The sequence below is a fragment of the Fukomys damarensis genome, unplaced genomic scaffold, assembly GCF_012274545.1.
Source record: "Fukomys damarensis isolate Sample0158 unplaced genomic scaffold, DMR_v1.0_HiC HiC_scaffold_35, whole genome shotgun sequence".
NCBI lineage: Eukaryota > Metazoa > Chordata > Mammalia > Rodentia > Bathyergidae > Fukomys > Fukomys damarensis.
Window position 1 is genome coordinate 17,143,650 of NW_022900947.1, and position 21,157 is coordinate 17,164,806.

Sequence of the window (21,157 nt, forward strand, 5' to 3'; positions counted from 1 at the left end):
TGCAAAATGACAGAAACCAAGAGCTCAGGCAGGGATCTGTTTCTCCTATGAGAAAATGTGAGCACCCATATTCTACATGATATGAGATGAGAAGAACAGTGTTGGTAACAATCCTCAGTAATATCTGCATAGTGAGTGCTTTAGAAGAACCAAAGCTCTGCCCTCAGGTCTTAAAGTTAGCACCTTAACCAGGTAAGTCAAAATGATTGCAGACACAGGTTGCAATGCCTTCTTGTCTCCAGGCCATTTGAAGAAAGATGGGCAGAGGTGAATGCATCTAAGAATTTCTCAAAAGGGAAGAAAATCACTTGCATCCATTTCTTCTCATGCCTCTAGTGAAGCAACATCAGCCCCCTGTGGAAACCGGTCTCTGAGCTATTCCCTAGCCTGGTGAGTACATTTTAGACTTTGTTTCCCCATTTGAGTAAATGGCAACTCCAGTCTGATAATTTCTTTTCTGTCTGTCTCTAAATTTTATATCTCAGGAAAGTTGGAACCAAGTGTCTAGCTGTCACTATGTCCTAATGTTCTCATAATGAATTAAGAGTTAACGGGGATGCAGAGGCATGGAGAAAGCTTGCCAGATATACTTAGAGAATTTCATGACAATTAGCACTGATTTGCACTACAAGAATAGAAAAAGAAAATTGTTGTAAGGGAGAATTAAAAGGAAAAAAACTACTCGCTCTCACACAATCCAACAGAAGAATCCGAAAAGTGGCTTGAAATGATGCCACTGGATGACAGAAAAAAAAAAATGCACCAAATTAACCAATTAGAGCATTCAGCCAAGAAAAAGTGTTGCCTGAGAGGGGGCGAAGGAAGGAAGTCAGCGACAGGAATATCAACTTTACAATAGACCGGACTGTTTATCTACCCACAGCAAGTGCTACCTCCCCACTTTTTTGTGACCCTCTCGACAATTCTGGGGGAAAAAAATGTTACTTCAACATTATCCTAAGCCAGAACATGACTCTATTTATATGACAAGTTGACAACATACAATTTCATGCTTGTTGAACTGATCGGTGTTATATATTCACTGTGAATATTATGAAGCTTCACCATTATAAATATGAAACACTATACACTTTTTCAAAATAACTCCAGCAGTGGCAATTTATAGCTCGGTTGTTTGTGCTCTTATGAAGTCCAAATGCCACCTTAAGAAGCTGCAGCTCACAGAAACAGATGTGCAGTGCAACTGTGACCAAAATGGATTGACGATGACCTATGTGAAAGCAGGCTATTACATTTTGGTCTGCATGGCAGCTGACACTGGTTTGTATTTAGATATGTGAGTGCTGGGAACACAGTGTCCTTAAAGCTCTGTTTAAACATGGGCCAAGATATTTGTCCACTGGACTAATTATTTTACCACCCTACTATGGCAAGGATCCTTTTTTTTTTCTTTTAAAAAAAGAAATGTGGGTGTAAATGCACATGTGCACACACACACACACACACACACACACATTTCCACTATGCTTCCTAAAGTTACAGCAAGGACTTTAAACCTTGGTCATGTCAGGTGAATGTTGGCAAGAGTTCCAGAATGCCTGCATAACAGGATTGTACTACTTTCTCGATCAGGTGCCTGGGAATGGGACAAGGCCACAAACCATCAAATCATAAGCTGTCACAGCAACTCTTCTTTGGTCAGGTTTTTTCCTTTCCTTTCCTCCTCCCCTCCCTTTCTTGCTCTTAGCAAGTTTCAACCAATTTGCAAGTGTTCTCTTCCACAAGGACAAATTTGGAATAGTGAAGAACAACACAATTTATCCAAATGTGGAAGGAAAGGAAGGAACCAGGCACCTTGCTAAAGCTAGATATCAAAAATTTGCATAAGTAGTTTCCCAACAACAGAGGTGTTATTTGGAACAAAATAAATTGCTTGTGTTGTATGCAAGGGTACAAACCTTGACCAACTTTGTGATCACTCCCTTGCTTGGACATTTCCCAAGTACATGCAGATATTCCAGCCAGGAAGCTCAACTTAGTAGCCCTCAGGAGGTACAAACACCTAAGCAGGTAATTGTTTACTGACATGGAAGACTTCAATGTGTGTGTGTGTGTGTGTGTGTGTGTGTGTGTGTGTGTAACAGAAACAAATCAAAGTATGTGAAATATGAATTAAGGCTTCTGTGGACTTTTATAGTCATTCTTTGGTTTATGGTAAATATTTTATAGCAGTTCTGGTTTATTAGTCTGCTTAATACTAGGCAATAACCCATGTCTTGAGACCTAACAAAAGCACTTTGTAGAATTTGAGTGTTTTTTGAAGCATTTAAATTGTATTGTTTTGGAACTTTCCTCCCATTTCAACAAAGTTTGCTCTCCAAAGTCTGCATCACTTTCTACTTTTCCTGTTGGGTTAAAGAGAAGGTGTTCTCTGTCTGTCTAGCAAATCCAACCCACCAGATAACATAATTGCACACATTCATTTCTCAGGGACCCTGGCGGCTCTTATCTCTTTGCTTTTATGATCTCTCATGAACAGCCAGGAATAGAAATTTGCAGCCTGTTTGTGAAGCCAACTCAGTCTGAAGCTAGCTTTTCCCTCTTTTATCATCCAGCGATATTCTGCAGCTAAATACTGTTCACCACAGCAAAATTTGCTCTGAGCTCCATTTTAGAATAATGTGAGTTTTCTCTGTGAGTATGGAACATATCAAACATGTAATGGTGGGCAATTATCATTTGAATGAACTATTTATTAATAGTAGATGTTTTGTGTGCTTTGCTTAGATTTATTGATAGGCTGTGCACTGTACATTGTCGCCTGGAGCTATTAAGTTTATGTTCATCAGTGTCCCAAGCAAGCAGCTCTGCTATTCACACAATTCCGCTTCTTCTATGGCTTTGCTCAACTTTATTTTACCATTATATCACCTAGAACATTAAGCACAATGCTCCAGTTCTGTGTGTTAAATCACAATTGTTTCCTATTAAGTGTTCCAAGCTACCCATTTTTATTAACAGTTACTTTATTAAATCCTTAATAACACAGATAGAATAGTTAGTTAATTTGTGTGTTGAGCCATGGATGTTAATTTGTAAACATAATAACATACTGCAATCATTTGCATAATAGCATTTTAATCTTTTTAGTAAAAGCTGTAATTCCCTCCAAAGTACACTGCAGTAGAAACTAAGTGACTATTGGTAATAATACAAAAGGCCTTAAAATTCTGATCCTATTATGGTGTTGGAACATACCCAAACTGCTTCCATAATCTCTGAGATGTTACCGTTCTCTGATTTAGGTGTCTGTGTCAAGAATAAAAATGAAGTATAACTGGTAGCCATAGACTGTTTCCTAAATGTAATTTAGTATTCACTAAGCACTAGCACTTTGCAAATAGCTCTGAAGCTTTCCTTCCAAGTTCAGAGCTCTGGTTATGCACCTTGTGTGAGGAACACAGGGGAACTTGCTCCCGGGCTTGGCTGATTGAAAGGGGCTTGGGTAAGTCACACTGATTTGGCACAGGGAAGGGGATTGGCCACTGGGATTCCTGAGTCTCCTCCTCTTCTCATTCCTGTCCTACTAGCCGGATGCTGCCTGCTTAACCCTCTGTCTCTGAGTAGAAGTTTGTGAGATAATGAAAAGTAGGAAGATTTGCAAAGAAGCTGCTTCTGGGGAGAAACTCCATAGGGGACTCATTTCTAGAACCTATTAACACCAATCACAAGACTGGGGCGGGGTAAGCAAGAGGGTAATAAGGTAGTTAGATAGTTGTATAAAAGTCAGGCCGAGTCACTTTCCCCAAGACCTGGTAATTCATTAATCCATTTGGCTGCAAACCTTGAATGAATAACTTGCAGTACTAATGGTGATGGGCAGGTCCACAAAAAGATCAGTGTTTAGAGCTGCGCAAACTCTTCTACCATTTTAGAAAGGAAAAGGCATAAAAGTATCTCCTGTCATCATTTCAGGATAAATGGCTCAAGAGATAAGAAGCCACTTGTCTTTGAAAACTTTTGCCCTTGCTGAGAGTAAGCATGTGTTTTTCAGTATGGATATCTCTCTATTTTTCCTTTGCTCTCATCCTAGCTACTTATAAAGTCAGCATCTTTGGCAGCCTCCAGGAAAACACCATATCCTGCTTTGCTTTCAAACTGTACCTTGGAGCTCACCATCTTTAAAGTAACCTGAGAGGTTAAGGAAGAAGATAAAAATGGTCCTTACAAAATTGTTTCACATCATGGGCAATTCATTTTATAAAACTCACAATAAAAGTTTTCATTGCTGAGAGAATAGGCACATAATTATAGGGACAAATTAACCTTGTTAAAAATGTGAAGTCTGAGACAGAGAGTGGAGGAGGAACAATCTGGCTCTCAGTTTAACAACGTGGTCTTTAATGTTCATCTTTTTATCCGCTTTGTGTGTTCATTCTGAAATCAGTCAACTCCTGGGCCCTGTTTCCATGACATATATATATCATATATGGTGACTGCAGGGCAGACATCACTGCTGTGCAAATAGACCACGCCCACTGCAGCATCCTGAATGAACCTTGATTGCTATAACCTAAAATAATCTCTTTTCAGTAAACTTAGGAGGCAATGAGCCATTTCCTTCCTGATTCTGCTCCAAGATTTCCTTCTTGTGAGTTTGGGTCTCCACTTTCTTGACCTCCAGAATCTCCAGGGAGAGGAATTTGTACTCATTTGAATGACCTCCTCGAGAGCCTCGGAGGTTGGAAAAGCCCACAAAGTGGCTTACCCACTTCTTGGAGTGCACAAAGCATTTGACAGGAAATTCTTGGTCTCTATCCCCTCCTCCTCAAAAACACTCCCACAAAACACTACTTTTAAAAGTACCTTTAACTGATGAAAATATAGACTATCATTTTTCCAGATTGTAGAAGATGAGATCTGAATGAACTCCCATGAAAAACAGCAGCCAACCACATCTGTTGTAATATAACCCATCAACAAAAGTTACCGGTAGGAAAGTCAGTGCTGGTGAACCATGGCCATGTAACCTGCATCCTGTGACTTGCTATTTATTAGAAGGGGCTGGTGCCAATAGATGCAGCCCTGTGGGTCAGAACTCCTGAGGCATATTTTTCCAGTGGTCAGCAGAATGGCAGTGAGGAAACAGGGTGATAAACCAGATGTTCCCAAGATAAGCCAGATGTTATCAAGTCAAGAAATCTAAAGCAGTGCTTACCTGAGGTATGTAGAGGAACACACACACACACACACACACACACACACCACAAACAATGCTAGTTTCTCTGCAAGATAAGCCGACAGTAGAAGTGGAAAATAAAACAGCACCCAGACTGGATCAGATTGTTGCTTTCTGATTTGTGAGTCTCCAACATGAACATCTAACTGATTTATACCCAGAATTTGAAATTTTGTGGTAGACTACAAATGCAAAGATAAGTACAACATAAATTTTTAAAATACTCCATAAGTCTCCATGAGCTTCAACATCCTTCATTGTACTTATGTTACAGCCAATTATCTCCCCACTTAAATGGCTATTATTTTCTTACTTGAAGTCTATGTTCTCCATAAGTGCCATTACCAAGTGTGGCAAAAATCTGGTTGCAAGCTGTAAATTCTGTAAATTTAATTTAAATGACAAACATTTATTGATTGCAAATTGGAAATCCCAGAAATCTTTAAAAAGTGATTATTGTAAATTAATTCAGTCTTTTCACATAACAAAGGAGAATTTATTCTCTGGATGATTAAGGTGAGGTTTTTTTCTATATATTTTGTTTTCTGTTTGTTTTGTAAATTCCAAGAGGTTTGCCATTCATAGAAAACTCTGTCAGACCATGGGGCCAGTTAGAAGGGGGAACTCATTACCACGGAAGGCTGCAGAATTTCCTCCAAGGAGACAAGTGAGGAAAAGCAGGCACCTAATTTGTGGACTGGGTTAAATATGTGCTGGCCCTGAGGCAGCAGGGAGATAGAGAGCCCCTGTGTAAAGTGACTCACAAGTCTAAGGAAATACTTCAGCTCCTAAAAGTGAGCAAACATGTCACCAGGAATGGTATTCATGAAGTTCCGAGCCTCTTTGGGACATGCTGGAATTAGCATTCCATGCCTTGTACCTGGATACTAGCTCACACTTATCACGGCAGATGGAATTTTCCTCTAGGGTGTTTGGAGTCTTCTCCCTGGAGGTCATCCCCTCTGCTACCTCCTCCTCCCTCCTTGCTTCTGCACCACACCAGGTTTGGAATACAACCAGACCTATTCTTTGGCTTTTCCTACTATATCTGGACATGTACCCCTTAAATTTGTCAGTATCCTCACTCCTAAACACTGCCTCCACTGAATTTCTCCCCTGCTAAACATCTTCAAAGATGCACTCATATCTGCCATGGAAACTCTAAATATTCCCAACTGGAGTCTCCTGGCCAAACATAACTTCACACCTACCATAGAACCAAACCAAATGTACCTCTCTTATGCTTGTGTTTTCATGCATTTGTATTTGGTTTTGAATAAATCAAGCTCTGGCCTCTATGCACTATGAAACTCTCAATGCTATTCGCTACCAGCATGGGTGAATTTATTCTTGCTCTTCCCCCTCTTATCTAGGAATTCACATACATACATGTGTATAAATGGAAACAGCCTCTTGCAGTATTCGTTAATTGCTAGTATATATGATATGCATAACCCTATGTGTGTACACACACATGTATACACATATATGAATACACTACTTTTCAATTACTAATATAAATACATATATACACTTGCTTATACACACAGTCTTGCATTTTTTGCTACTTATTTGATATTTCTTCCCTATACCTCTCAAACTAGATCTAAATTATTTTAGAAAACAGACCTATTTTGTGCTTGTAGGTACTATCTACTATTTTCTAAGCTAATGCCTAGAAAAACTCCAATGACTAAGACAGACAAACTCCCTACTTTCAAAATATTCATGGTCTGTTGAACTGGTTCCAATTCAGTTTGGTTACATTCAGTTAATTTGACAGATATATAATGTGTGCTCATTCTTTAAATATTTAGAACTTAACTGAGAGCCAAGAGAAGAGATGTGCAATCATCTGTATTCCCAATAGTGATCAAGTGCTCTTGAAAACTTCTGCCATTCATTTCCTGCTTGGCATGTAGCAGGTGCCATATATACAGGTAACATGGAGCCACTGCTCCTCCTCCTCCTCCTGCAGAAGTTCCCAGAGCAATTACCAAATATGAGTGCCAGCGATAGCTGTGAGTCCTTTCCCCATTAGCAAAGATGAGTCTCAGAGCATGTTGTTAGTAATGACACAGGTATTTTCTCACCTGTGACTGCCCCAAGCAACTACATTCAGAAGTACCAGGTGAATGAGTGAAAGATGCCTGCTCCATTGTATTATGGAAGCATTAAAACAGGTGTTAAATAAAGCAGGGACAAGGTGGCCTGCAGTGACCCAGAAAGGCCTATTTAAAGGAACCCCATGCCACCCATCTTTACCTGGCCATGTTGTAAAAGCAGTTCTTTATTCTCCTTCTTCACACAATGCACAAAGGAAACAGGGGAAGGAAGTTACGCTGCAATATTCTGAAAAATAAATCTTGCCACTGGCCAGTCCAGTGACAATATCCTGTTTTCCTTACACATGGATCAGATTCACTAGAGGCTGCACCTATAGATCTTGTGCTCTGTTTTCAAAAGTGGCTTCTGAATTATATGTGGTCACTTGCATTCACACATCCAAACACAGATTGTGCAAGCAGAGGTTGTTTGTGTGCCTACTCAACCAGCGTGTACAATTGCATGTGAGCACGGCTTCACCCTACTCAAAATTCACACTTTCCCAAATTGTGACATTTGACTTCATTCTTTTTGTTATTATTATTATTATTTATTTTACATTTTGGCATCAAATACAAATTAGACTTAGATTCAAACGTATGTAAGAAGAAAAAGGTAGAGATTTCTCTATAGTACTTCCAGTGCTCTTATATTCTTCTATATCACTATGTCTCCATAAATCTCACTCTCTGCTTAGATTAGAGTTCAGAAATCCCATGGCCAGCTTCCAGCAGTGTCCTCAAGGTGCTACTTGAGTCAAGAAAAAGTGTTTAACTGCCCGGTGCCTTATTTCACTCAGAGCAACCAGAGGTAGAAAATGCTTATTACGGGGAGGTCAGCGAAGGCAGAGCCGTGACTGTTTAGCTTGCTCAAGTGCAAGGCCTTCTCAAATGTGATGAGACAGGGCTTTGAGAATCAGGAGAAGGTGAGCACAGGTGAAAAGTCCATGTGACGCGTTGGCCCTGGGAAATGACTCCTGGGAAATGTTGCTTTGATAGAGATGACACAAAGCTGTGGCCATTCAAAGGTTATTTCAATGCATATAGACTTTCTTTGCCAGGGAAGACCCAATTTTAGAATTTCATTTGTGCTCAAAACACACTTTCCTTTCCCATTATAGAAGAGATGTCTGAGTTAAACACTAGAGGGCAAAGAGTAGAGGTGTCATCATACTATGCAAATGCTCAGGACACTGCTGATGTTCAGAACAGCATTGCCACATACGACCTTACCCTTTGCCTAGACAGGGAAGAATGAGTCCTGTGACATCAGAGAAAGCTGGTTTGGAGACCTTATCTAAACAGTTACTCTTGCTCTCTGTGACTAAGAGAATACCTAATGTATAAGTCCTGAGGCCCCTGGCATCTCAATAATTCTATAAGGCCTCTCAGTCTTTATATTCAGACTCTCACTATATTTTGTTTCAGCAACCTGACCAATTCATCTTTTGAACTTCATAAAGGGGAATTTTAGTGGCTTTTAGAAAGCCCAAAAGGACATCAGTGTCTCAAACTCTCAAACTCAGCACCAACACTTGAAACCAGATAGTTCTTTGTGATGGTGAGCTGCCCTGTGCATGGCAGGATATCACCACAGTTCCTAGCTCTACAAAATGCCAATAGCATTGTCTTGCCTCCAGGCATAACAAGCAAACATAGCTCCAGACACCCTCATGTGCCCTGAGGGGCAAATTACCTTTAGTTGAGAATCATTGTTTTAAAATGACCTAATGAGAGATTAAATTAAATGAACCTTGAATTTTAAAACAATGAAAAACAATTCTGTAAGTGGTTGAAAGTTATATAGGGAAACAAAACAAGTGTCATTGCATAGATTAAGCATCTATATATAGATAACTGACTAGGGCCAAGCCAAGTCTCCTGGTGATGTAAATGAGAATCAGAGGGCACAGTGCAAGATATGGGGACACAAGGTCATGGAGAAACTCATCCTTTTTGAAGCCAGCCCACCAAGGAAGCATTAGCTACCTTGTTACCTCCTGCACCTTTTATTCTGAAACCATCATCTACAAAACGCATGGTATTCACATGATGTGGAAAAGCAGGTGATTAGATAAGACGTCTACAGAGATGGACATTTTGTAAAGTTCTGTTTATTTAATGCCGCATGACTTCGAATGGGCCTGTAAGCTGACAAGTGTACTGAATGAGGAATGTTCAATTTACCAGTTCTAACCAGCCAAGTCCTTACATGAACTTTCTAAGACCCGGCTGAAAAGCCTGGGAAAGTTGAACTAATCACAAGCCTTTGGTGTTTCCTTCACCTTCTTCTAGAGCCCCAGCCCAACTCCTCTGCTTTAAACATTCTTTTGATACCCACTTAATGCCCCAGAAGTATTTTAAAACCTCAGCCATGAGAAGAACCTACAGCTCCCTGTGGTTCACCAGCTATGCATGACTCCACGTCAACCAACAGTGAAAGGAAAGATTCTGTGCTATTTTAAAATATGTCTAAAGAACAGAGAAGCAGACCAATACATCTTTGAAAGGGGTGGCTCTCACCTAAATTCACTGTTTCCCTATTTTATCAATGATATAGACTTCGGCGTCAGATAAATTTAGCATTAAAACGCAGGTTTTTGTCAACTGTGTGATATGGGGGAAATCACTCTGTCTGAGATTTAATGTCATCTGCTTTTGTAAAGTTGAGATGATGATAATAACAGTATCTATACAATCAATTGTTTTCTGAAATGCTTGTGATGACATACAGAAAGCAAAAGTCCCCCCAAATGTTGGTCGTTATTGTTATTATTATTATTGTTATCAATATGACCACAGATATCTTTCATTTACTATTCAACATTGAGTTGGTGCCTTCTGTGTACTAAGTGGTGGGGAAACTCAATTATTATTATAATATTGGTTTCTTAAGAGTCAAGATTTAGAAAAACTAATGCTGACAACAACCAATAAACGCTTTCACTGATGAGTAACAGTTTAATAGGGGCTGGCACACAGTAAGTGCTTAGGAAATGTAAGACAACAACAGGGGTGCTGATGGCTGTGATTTTGAAAGCTACTTGATTTGGCAATCTTTATTCAAATCACTTGTTGGAGTACATGTTTGTCACTATATGGAACAATTTATTTCCAAGTAAATGAATACTGATCTTGTAAGAAAAAGCCTATTTTTCTCTAAGTAACACTTTAATAGGTGCAGATTAGCATTCTTTATTATAGGGTAGGCTTATACTAAGAGTCTGGAGTCTCGGAGGTAATTTTCACTACTGAAAGGTAAATGAATTTTGACTAATTTATAAGTATATATTACATTTGTCAAGTTTAGACTTTTCCACCATACAAAGAAATTAGGAGAAGGAACCAAAAATATGATCGCAGTAATCAAAACTGCTCACTTACTTGGTAAAAGAGATAAAGATAGACATCTAACCCCTTGGTTAAAAAGCAATACCTTATTTTAATATTAATTTATATTAGGAAGTGTTTACTGCTAAGTCTCTTTTTGTGGGAAATAGGAATAAAAAGGTTGAGGCATTTTTCTTCTCCGTCACTCTTCCACAACCTGTTGTATTTCAACACAACTTAATGCACTCTGTTGCCAGCTCTTAGCCCCTTAATTCTCAAAAAAAAAAAAATTTGTTTTCTAAATATTTTTTTTCCATAAAACAGAACGTCTATGTGATGAAAAATCTTTCAATGACAGCAGAAAGAACCCATTATGTTTTCAGGTCTATTACCACGTTAGCTGGCCCAAGCGAAGGGCATTGAGAAATTAATTTTTTCCAAAGGAAGTCCTTACCTCAAATATGTTTGAAGGCTCATTGTTGTACTGGTTGGATATTATTTCAGATTGGTCACTGCACCACTTGAGTCCACCCAGAAAGCTGTCTGTATCCAAGTCGTTCACATCTAGTTCAGAAAGATCAAGTTCAGGAAGATCTGGGCAAAGAGGCTGGTCTTCACCAACCAGAGCAGCACACTGCAGGAGGCAGAAAAGGAGAGAAAGGCTTTTATTAACTGCAGGAATTTATTAAACTGCAATAGCATGTGATAGGAATTAAGCTTGGTTAATTCAGCAATACCACCAATGCTGTCCTATGGGACTTTAATCACTGGGGAAAACACCCTAAATTATTTTCTCACTTGGTTCCCAAAGGATACTTTGACTGCTTTATTCCATCTGCAGTTCTATGGCCTAACCTGTAGTAAATCCCACACTTTGGGAAGCCTTCTCTGATTCTCCCAGTTAGAAATCAACAGGATTTGTTCGTGCCTCTTGAACAGGTAGTACTTTGCAAGCTTCAGATCATCTTATGTTTACCTATTCACAAAATTTAACTCCATCCTTCGCACATAATAATACCTTTGAGAGAAGGGCCAGAGCTTTATTTTGCCTTGGGAATGGCACCACACACCATAGGCACTCAATAAACAAGTGCTGAATGAAAAATAAATGCAATAACTGCACTAGGCAACTCTCCCCATTTATACTCCTTTTAAGCATTATAATCCATATAATTCATTTAGCAACTAATGATGCAAATCCTTTGATTCATGCATGGTTCTCTTGAATTATTTAAATTATTTATTCTCACTTGACTTTTTATGAGTTTCTGGACTGTATCCTAAACAGGTCAAAAGCAAATACCTCGAGAGGAGAAAAAGAATGCTTATTTTTTCTATGTGGAATTTTTAGTCACTATGAGTAACTTGCAAGTTTTTTTTTTTGTGTGTGTGTGTGTGTGTGTGTGTGTGTGTGTGTGGTCAGGGTCACTTGGAACCTGGAAAGGAGAAACTGCAACAGCACACACAATTACATTTAAATAATACTTCAACTGAATTCAGAATTGCTGATTTTGTTTAGAGTGACAAAATGATTTCAGTAATAATGAAAGATTTAAAATATCCTTTGGTGTGAGCAGTTCATCTGACATGAAGCACATGTTCTTTTAAATATCCCACCCCTATTGCCCTCTAGTACAGTGGACCCCCTTATTAATGAGGTGGTCTCCGAAACTTGAACTGGTGGTCTAGCTGTTGGTTCCAGTCTGCATCCTATAAGGACCCTTGCAGAAACTCCCATTGCAGGCATCTGATGGTGTCAGAGACATAAGAATTGCATCTACCTGCAAGCCACGCTATTTAAATCAAGGGTCTCATGCCCAGCCATGGGACCCTCATGCCTCTCCTTTCTTAGGTCAGGAGAGACACTATTCATATCTAGGCAGCTGTTGGGCAGAAAGCTGGAGAGCTTCCTTGACATTTAGATCTTTAATAAAATAAGTTTTATGCAGATTTTCTTCTCCAGCACCCCTGTCATCCCTGGCAGGCTACATTACACAGGTCATATGCTGCAGTGTGATCATAAGCCACATGCTGAGAAGTAGGTACTGGGTAATGGAATCAGCAGTCGGTGAGAGGAGACGGGGGGAACCTGCAGGTCGCTGCAGTTCTTTCCTGAGACCACCTGGCCCGAAAGATTCCATGGGAGTAGACACAAGGCAATGCAGAGCAAGTACTGTCTTCTTTATTGTAACTCCATTCTGATTATTTTGTTAGGCTTTTCTTTTCATTATCTGAGTCAGCTCCAAGTTACAGATCTGTATACTTCACCAGGTTTCTAAGTGGAGGCTTGGCTGAAGAGTAGCTCTTGTCCTGGTACAATGTTCAAGGTGTGTTATGGGTGTCATGGGTTCCATTCTCACCCACACCTCTTGCTCCCCAAGCATCACATGTAGTATCAACTTTTATCCAACACAATCAATTCAGAGACAAGGAAATAACTTTATCAACCATTCAAAAGAACACTGGAAGTTCACTGACAGGGCTGCGGGAGGAGGGGCAGTCCTTTTTAAAAAGCATAAACAAAAAGAAAACAGCATGAAAAACAAAGCCAAGCTAGAAAACAGAGGCTGTCTACTTCGGGCTTATGTGCTTTGCAATGCACAGGGACCACGGTCTAGAAACCCAACGTGTCACACTGAATGACAGGGAGGTTGGGAAGACAACGTCTCTTTAACTGCCCCCTGCAGGCATGACCTGTGCAAAACCTTTTCAGCTTCTGAAAATAGGTACTTGTAAGCAACTTTTGAAAAACATTTTAAAAACCAGATCAATTTGTTGTATTTTTATTGTCCTACATGTACCCCTGTTTCTCTCTGTCTCTGTCTCTAACTTTTGCTTTTATGTTATGGTTCAAAAAAGTGTCTGTACTCTTTCCCGTGTCAACACGCTAATAAAATCCGTGCTCCTGAATGTGGCATTTTTCTGCTCATCTAAAACACATTAGTAGTAGTAAGTGTTCCTGTTATCAATTTATACTTGGCCTGTGGACAATGCCAGACTTCACAGTCCGAGCCCTGTAACTGTCCTCATCTGACAGGCTGATATTCACATTTTCCCTATACATCTGTAACAGGTTTGTTTTATTGCAATTACAGGGACACATTCTACTGCCTCTTGGCAACTATGACAGTACTTCCACAACTGTAGCCTTAAATTCATAAATAAGATTTAAGAGGATAAAGCAGACACTGAACACAAAAGGCTAATTATTGTACGTTATTTCACCCCAACAGACTTTTCTCTTAGTTAAGGAGCAGACAATAAATTAGCTTAACTGCACTGATGATAATGAATCATTATAATTAAGTATAATTCTCCATTAACCTTTTGGAGGTTTTGGTGCCATTGATGGTAAATTTTAAAGAGAGGAAAAAAGAGTGGACTCGGCCATATTAATTACATTAATAAAAAAAAGAATCTCAAACTTCTTAAAAAAATTAATGGAGGCAGAGGGAAGGGAACAGAAAGAGGGGCAGTAAGGATGGCAGTCTCTGTGGACTGCATGTCATGTGAATTGTCTCTATCAATCTTAGTAACCTTATTGTACATCACTTTCATTACACTGTGAAACACCGGGGGTTCTCAGAAGCTCCAGTGATAGAGGCCTTTATTAACCAGTGTGCTGTCCTGTCATTATGTGCAAAAGGGCATAATACGTTTTAGGATGACAGCAAACATTAATGATTCAAAAAATGAAAGCTGCCTACGCTACCTGCTGCTCATAATATTTCAGTCTGGCGGAGGTGATTCCCCGAGCTGCAGCCACGAAGGCACGGCGGCTGGCAGCTGGCTGCTCACAGTGAAGCAGCGACTGGCCAGTCCCAGCTGACCTCAGTCAATCCTCGGCTGGACAATGAGCCCAAGACCTCTCCTCATCAAGAAGAGAAATTTAAAAGGCCACTGTTCAAAATGCTTCTGATACTTATTTGAACACAACTGTGGTGATTCTGATGATTAAAGTAAATCTTCCTGATTTCCATAGGATCTGGATCCTCAATCAACTAACAGCATCGGGAATTACACATGATGGAAAAATGAAAGTACAGCAGCTGAGACCCACGGTGCCAGACAGGCAACCACCCACAGGACACTCCAGCTCCTCAAACAATCAGGACTTTGAAGTCACTCAGAACCCTGGAGCTTAATAGCTGCAGGACATATGAATTATCCATACTTAGTCCTCCTTACCAAGATAGCACAAGATAAGGACAATTGCAACCCGAAAATACCATCTGCTAAGGCAAGAGATGGCAAACGGAGCCAACATTTGCCAACACAGCAAAGAGTTAAGAATCCAGGGCATGCCTGGCTAGATAAGAAAAATGCGTTCGCAGACGGCCTGGGCCAAATTATTTTCACTTTAGATGTGTATCGCTGCACCGCATGGACATCTTATTTAATCAAATCACGTGTGGCCCAGGATCCTCCCCCTTACCCTACGTGCCCCCAGCTACCCGGAGGAAACACTCGAAGTCCTTCGCCAGATTCATTGTTAGCAGCTCGGATCCTCCGTGCAGTCCAATTCGGCTCCATCTCAGCAAGGTCCACAGAAAGTTTCGCTTGTTTCCCAAGTTGCCCAAACTTTCTGAGCACATTCCATTGTGCTGAATGCAAACACGCCCAGGTCCTCTCTTCCCCGGAGAGACTCCAGAGATTACCAGGAAACCGCTTACGTATTTTTTTTTCCCCCTTCTGTATGAATTGTAGCCAGCAGAGACTGTGGAATTGATGTATTGCCGTCTATTTTTACACAAGCAGCGAGCAGCTCCACACACAGTCCTGCCTAAACTCTATTCTCTCTCCGGCTTCAGGCAGCTCTCCGTGGTACAGGGAGATTTAACCATTGGCTTCCCTGACACCAACTGCACACAGAAACCTTGCACTAGAAGTCTATTTATTTATTTATTTATTTAATTTTTTCCTGATTCACTGGGCAAATCTTTCAACCACGTACATACGAGAGTTTTAAAGAAAGCAGCATCTTTGTTTTGTGTTCTGTGAGAAAAGCAATCTAAAATAGCCCAGTAGGATTATTTAGGATTTTGTAAATTCTCGGATAAACAGGGGGACGGGGGAATCCCAACTAGACTAAAAACGGACTATATTTGAACACATCCGTTTTAATATTTTTGACTTCATTGTCTTATAATTAGAAATGGCATTTTTCCAACCAGGCCACTAAACACCCCTGGAAAGACTTCAGCTTCTGATTCATATCAATATTTTACAGCATAAATATTGCATATGAGTAGAAACAGAGCCAAAGGCACATGGAAAGAGTTTCTAACTGCAACAGATACTGATGACAGCAGCTACGCTTTGATTTGCTCAAGGCATCCCAGGGCCACCTTAAAATAGCAAACTTAGGGAGTTAAGATAAGATTGAGATCCCCTTCCCACAGCTCCTGCCCGGCTACTTTCCTGCCTCCTGTGCTCGCCCATCCCCCACTCCCAGGAATGATTGCATCTGAGGGAAGCTCCGGTCCTGGCTGCAGTGCCGAACCCAGCCCCAGCTCACCTCGATCTCACTCCATACAGAGTCCTGGCTGCACATGTCCCACGCCATCCAGCTCTTGAATGACGCCAGTCAAGCTTTTTCAACTCCAATCCACAGTGACACAGAGCGCACACTCATGCAGGCAACCAGCTTACTGAGAGTGAACTAAAGGCACCTGTCTTACTACAGTCCCCAGTCACATGACAAAGCTATTAAAAAGTAGGCTGGGCCGTCACTCACCCAGCCTCCCCTCTCCGGTGCAGCTTGCTGCTCAAACTCGTGACGTCACTCAGAGGCAGCCCTCTGCCTCAGTGAAGTAACGCCAAAAAAAAAAAAAAAAAAAAAAAGGAAAGAAAGAAGAAAGAAAGGAAACACTTGGACTTTTTTGGAGCCTTCAAGTATCATGCTGTGATTAAAGCCAGCTCTGAATGCCACAGACTCTAAATGGAGCCCTGGCCATATAATAACCAAAATCCCCTGCAATCTTTTTTTAATTTATTTTTCTTCCAAAACAAGCAAGTGGCAAAGCTCCCTATTTCATGACAGAGTAACCAGACTCTTAGCGAAAACGTGTTTTCCCTAAGGACTGACTGGGAAATCTGCAAGTGGACCCTGGCTCAGTTTGGGACTAAGGCAAGAGCTTACCACATGATGAGATAGTTTCTAATTGGGGGGAGTGCTGGAAAGCAGCAAATGAGGCTTTTTTTTTTTTTTTTTTTTTATTTTTTTTTTTTTTTTTTTGCTTGTTTAATCAACAAAGTAGCCCGGATTTGTTAAGGTATAAACAAACTCCTCCAGCAGAAACTGGCAGTCCCGTGGCAGTAGGGACTACCAGCTTCAGAAATGTTACTGCAATTGGCTGTGCTCATACAACGACAGCAAGCCACCAAACCTCATCCTTTCAGGACCCTTCAAATTATTTCCATTTCTATCAGAGGCTCCTAGAAAACAAACATCAGTAAACGCAGTCACTGCTGCCATCCCTACAACAGCTTAGGTTCTTAGCTGCCTTTTTCCACACATGTGGCTTTCTCCCCCTAACTGCCTTAGGGTGGTTTTTTGAATAAACATTGGATCCCAACCCTAGTGCCCTGGGTTGTCCAGTGTGCGTCTGAAATCAAGGATGTCCACGGAGTGAAGGAAAAATACCGACATACTATTAGTAGAAATATTCATTTCTCCAGTTTGGCTTTTTCTTATTTTTCAGCTTGTACCTGGAGACAATGAGGGCTAACGCAGGTGCAAATGTTTTATGATGACACTACATATTGAATACATAACAAACTCGAGGCACTAGATACAGCAGAAAAACACTTCCCGTAATACTACAGTGCACAGACTTAACCCTTCCCAGTTCCACTGAGATGTACATATGTCTATATATTTGTGAATAAACATTTTTTTCATGAAAGATCAGCTCAATTCTTTTACTCCACGTTACTGTGTCTGAAAAAAATTCCCTAGGTATCTAAAAATAATTCATAAAACACTATTAGTTTCCTATTTTACTGAGGTTAATTTAATATGTTCTTAACCATCTTCTTATTAAGAAAAAAGTGGCCATCTTAAATTGTAAGTTGTTTTAAATAGTAAACTGAAAGAAAGAAATACAAAACAAACCCACTAGACTGCTTTTTCCTTCAGAGCATATTTATCATAAAAGATTTGTCTACTCTGATATCTGCAACAAGTTGCTAGTAAATTTCTGAATAATGCAGTGAAATTGACAGCTTGTCATTACCAGGCACAAAAAGATGGCCAACAGCTTTGACATTTTAAGTTAGCTGAATGCATTTCACTGGTACATTTTCCCTCTTTCGGTTAGCAGAAAATTACTGTAGTTTTAATTTTATAAATCAAAAACGAACAGGAAAATGCTTTCATACATGCAATTAGTGGTCTTACTCTGCACTCCCCTCCAAGAAACACTGATTTTCTTCCCAGTTACATTCTGACTTAATGTAAAACTTCAGTAAATTATAAGAATTCAGGACAAAGGTCATAGGCTCTACCTCCAACACAGTCAACTGTCACTTGACTGAGAAGAATCCATGCTTATTAATTGTTATTAAGTGATCCTTGCATTGTGATTGCCACAGATACTTTTGTTTGCCTTCATCCCGCAGTAGGCAACCATTACCCTTTGGAGTCATTATTCATACTGGGCCGTAGTGGATTACTGTTTGTGATATTCTAGCCTGATTACTTGGTGGTGTTGGGGTTTTCTTGTTCACTTTTGCCACCTGATTCAACTTTTAAAACATAATAAAATCAGCCTATCCACTGAAGCCAGAGATCATCTCCTATATGCCGCTTTTTTATCCCTTCACATTACGGCAAGGCTGTTTAGGAGTAAAAATATTTCAAGAACTTAGAAACTACAGCATGTTGCATTTACCCCTCTTAAATCTCCACTATCAATCAAATTAAAAATTAAACAGTTATGGAACAAATTAGAGTGCCTTCCACGATTTAAAGTCTCAAAATTATAATTCTAATGAGAGGGAAATTTTGGAGATCTTCTAGGTTGGTTAATTAACTCTTCAGATTAAAAATTCTCTCCTGTCCAGTTTTTTATTTCCCTATCCTCAGGAGAATTTAAATTGTAGTTGCTCGCCAACCTTGGTGTTTTCTGGCTCCCTGGGCAGTTTCTATATTTAATTTTCTCTCTTCCTTGACTGCTTCTCTTCCTCCCTCTTCACAGCCTTCCTTTCACCCCTTCTGCAACTCTGCTTCCAAAATCTTTGTTTTAATCAACAAGATCTATTAAAGCCTTACTGTGTGCACAGCAATGCATGGCAAAGACTGCCACGCAGGTATATGACAAGGACACAGGGAGCTTGCAATTTAGGGTATGACAGCTCTTAAAAACAAAAAGGAGAAGAACTTGCTCTGAAAAAGTAATATTTTAATTGATACCCTAACTCCTCTTCTACACTTTAAAACACACCCCAGTTAGGTACAAGGCCGGTTCACCAACCATTGCATTTCACACACAAATACACCTCATTTTCTCTCAACAATAGGGAGAGGTATTTATTAACACCTCTCCAGTGCCCATAATGTCTTCTAGATTCCACCCTCACAGAATCCCCCTCTTCAGGAGTTCTGTTAATGTTGTCCAAGGGGGAATCTATCCTGAGTAGATAACAAGAAAGGGGAGGTGGATTTGGTTTAATAATTCCAGAGAATAGATCAATGCTCTAAAAAATGTATTTGATAAAGTGTCTAACATTCAGGTTTCTTTCCCCATTCCTACACCAAAATATAGACATCCAGACACTATATTTCAGACAACTGCCCATTTCTAAAATAACTGCAATCAAATTCAAACGCTCAAACTCAAATACCATAGGCAATTAGCAAAAACAACTGCTTTTATGTCAATATTCTATGTAATTGAGTACAGGCAGAATTTCAGTAGACTACTAGTATAAATATCTTTGTTGACTTAGTCTTACATGCTTCCTACAATAAATTACAAAAGAATACATGTAAGACTAAGATTTTCAGGGAAGAAAAGTAGAAAGGAAAACATATACAGCCAAGCTTTCATGGGTCAGCCATTAGGATCAACACTACAATCAATGTGGTCCTCAAAACTTCCCAACAAAGAAAATATGTGTACCCATTTTCCAATTGAGAAAAATAAGCTAAGGGTTTGAACAGCAGCTTGAAATACCAGGCAGAGCCCTGAAAGCCCTTCTAGGAAGAACTAAAATTCCATACATAATAATCATCCACAAATCAAAAGCACAGCAAAGACTCCTGAGGCAACTTTGTATCCCACAACGTTTCTATATAACTGGAAACCAGTGTTCCTGGGAATGCTGCCTGCCTGAAGTATTCTTCCGGGAAAGGAAAGGGTCTTGTCCAGAATTGCTAATATTTTTAAACTTAACCACTGCTCACAGGAGTTCAATTGCTTGCTTTTAATTCCCAGAGGGGAACACTTATCCTGACACTTTGCATCAGCTCTGAGCACATGCACTGGGTCTCTGGCTTGAGAGCTGAGACTGTGCAGGGCACAAGAGTGAGGAGCAGAGTAAAGTTTAACAAAGACCTCTATTCTATAAATACTCTCAAATTAAATCTTATTTTACACAAACTGCCAAGGTAATGGCAATGTGAACAAAGAACCTTTGGGGAAACAAGTCAAGGAAAGTTAGTGGACATTCAATGTCTTTAAAGGACATTTATATTTTTTCTTTTTTTTTTTTAATAAACAATACATGATAGACAACCTCAGCAACACAATACCCATTGCCAATAAAATCTTCTGCACGCCAGCCCCATGGGACTTGGTCAGATTCTATTTTAACCTAGACCTCAGAATGTGTTTTTGGCATTTTTAACACACAACAAAGTGAAAATTTATCTAAGTTGTAGTCAGTAGGACTAATCTAAACACAAAGCATGAAGCGTATTTATTAGAAGCACAGATAAGAGATAATAAAAAATGATTAAAATCTGATTTTGTCAGATGTTTAACTCCCCTGTACTGTGAATCTACAGATATTTTCATTTACTTTAATTATTTCAGGTTAATTCCCCTATAATGTAATTATTGATTATTTAGACAAGAAATGTTCAATCGGGTTATTTACCATTTTTTTAAACCAGAACTGAAAATAAGCCGTATCACATTTTGTTAAACTTGTAATTATTTAGAAATGTAATTATTTTAAAAAGTGTTTGTGCACCTCAAAAAACATTTTATTTAATAAGATATTTTACCCAATTAGCTGTAGTTAGCAAGTTCTGGAGAAAACTAGGGTACACAAATTATTAAATTGAAAAGAAAATTATTAGTCAAATTGTTCCCCTGCCACTTATTTTTGGAGCTTGGGTCCTAATTAGCTTAATTTTACTTGATTTTAGGAGAGGAAAGATGTATTTTTCTCATAGTCTCAAAATGGAAGAATGGATGATGAAGACTTTGTTGTTGTTGTTGTGTTTTGGTTTCTTCTTTTTATAACACCAGACAGATCCTTGGAAACAGTTTTGAGCATTTTGCTTTTGTTT

The 21,157-nt window shown here is 39.5% G+C and overlaps 1 protein-coding gene across 4 annotated transcripts in view; it reads right to left on the bottom strand.

Annotated features, from left to right (window-relative positions):
• Positions 1-21,157, bottom strand: part of Ppargc1a (PPARG coactivator 1 alpha) — a 447,934-nt gene that overhangs the window by 81,552 nt on the left and 345,225 nt on the right. For 2 of the 4 annotated variants that reach the window (XM_010610445.2, XM_033758828.1), the window contains exon 2: positions 11,090-11,269. In XM_010610445.2, coding sequence (XP_010608747.1) covers positions 11,090-11,269 — 180 coding nt within the window. Of the gene's footprint in view, positions 1-11,089; positions 11,270-15,089; positions 15,111-16,153; positions 16,324-21,157 lie in introns of those variants that run through there. The other 2 variants (XM_010610444.3, XM_033758827.1) reach the window with 2 other exon arrangements.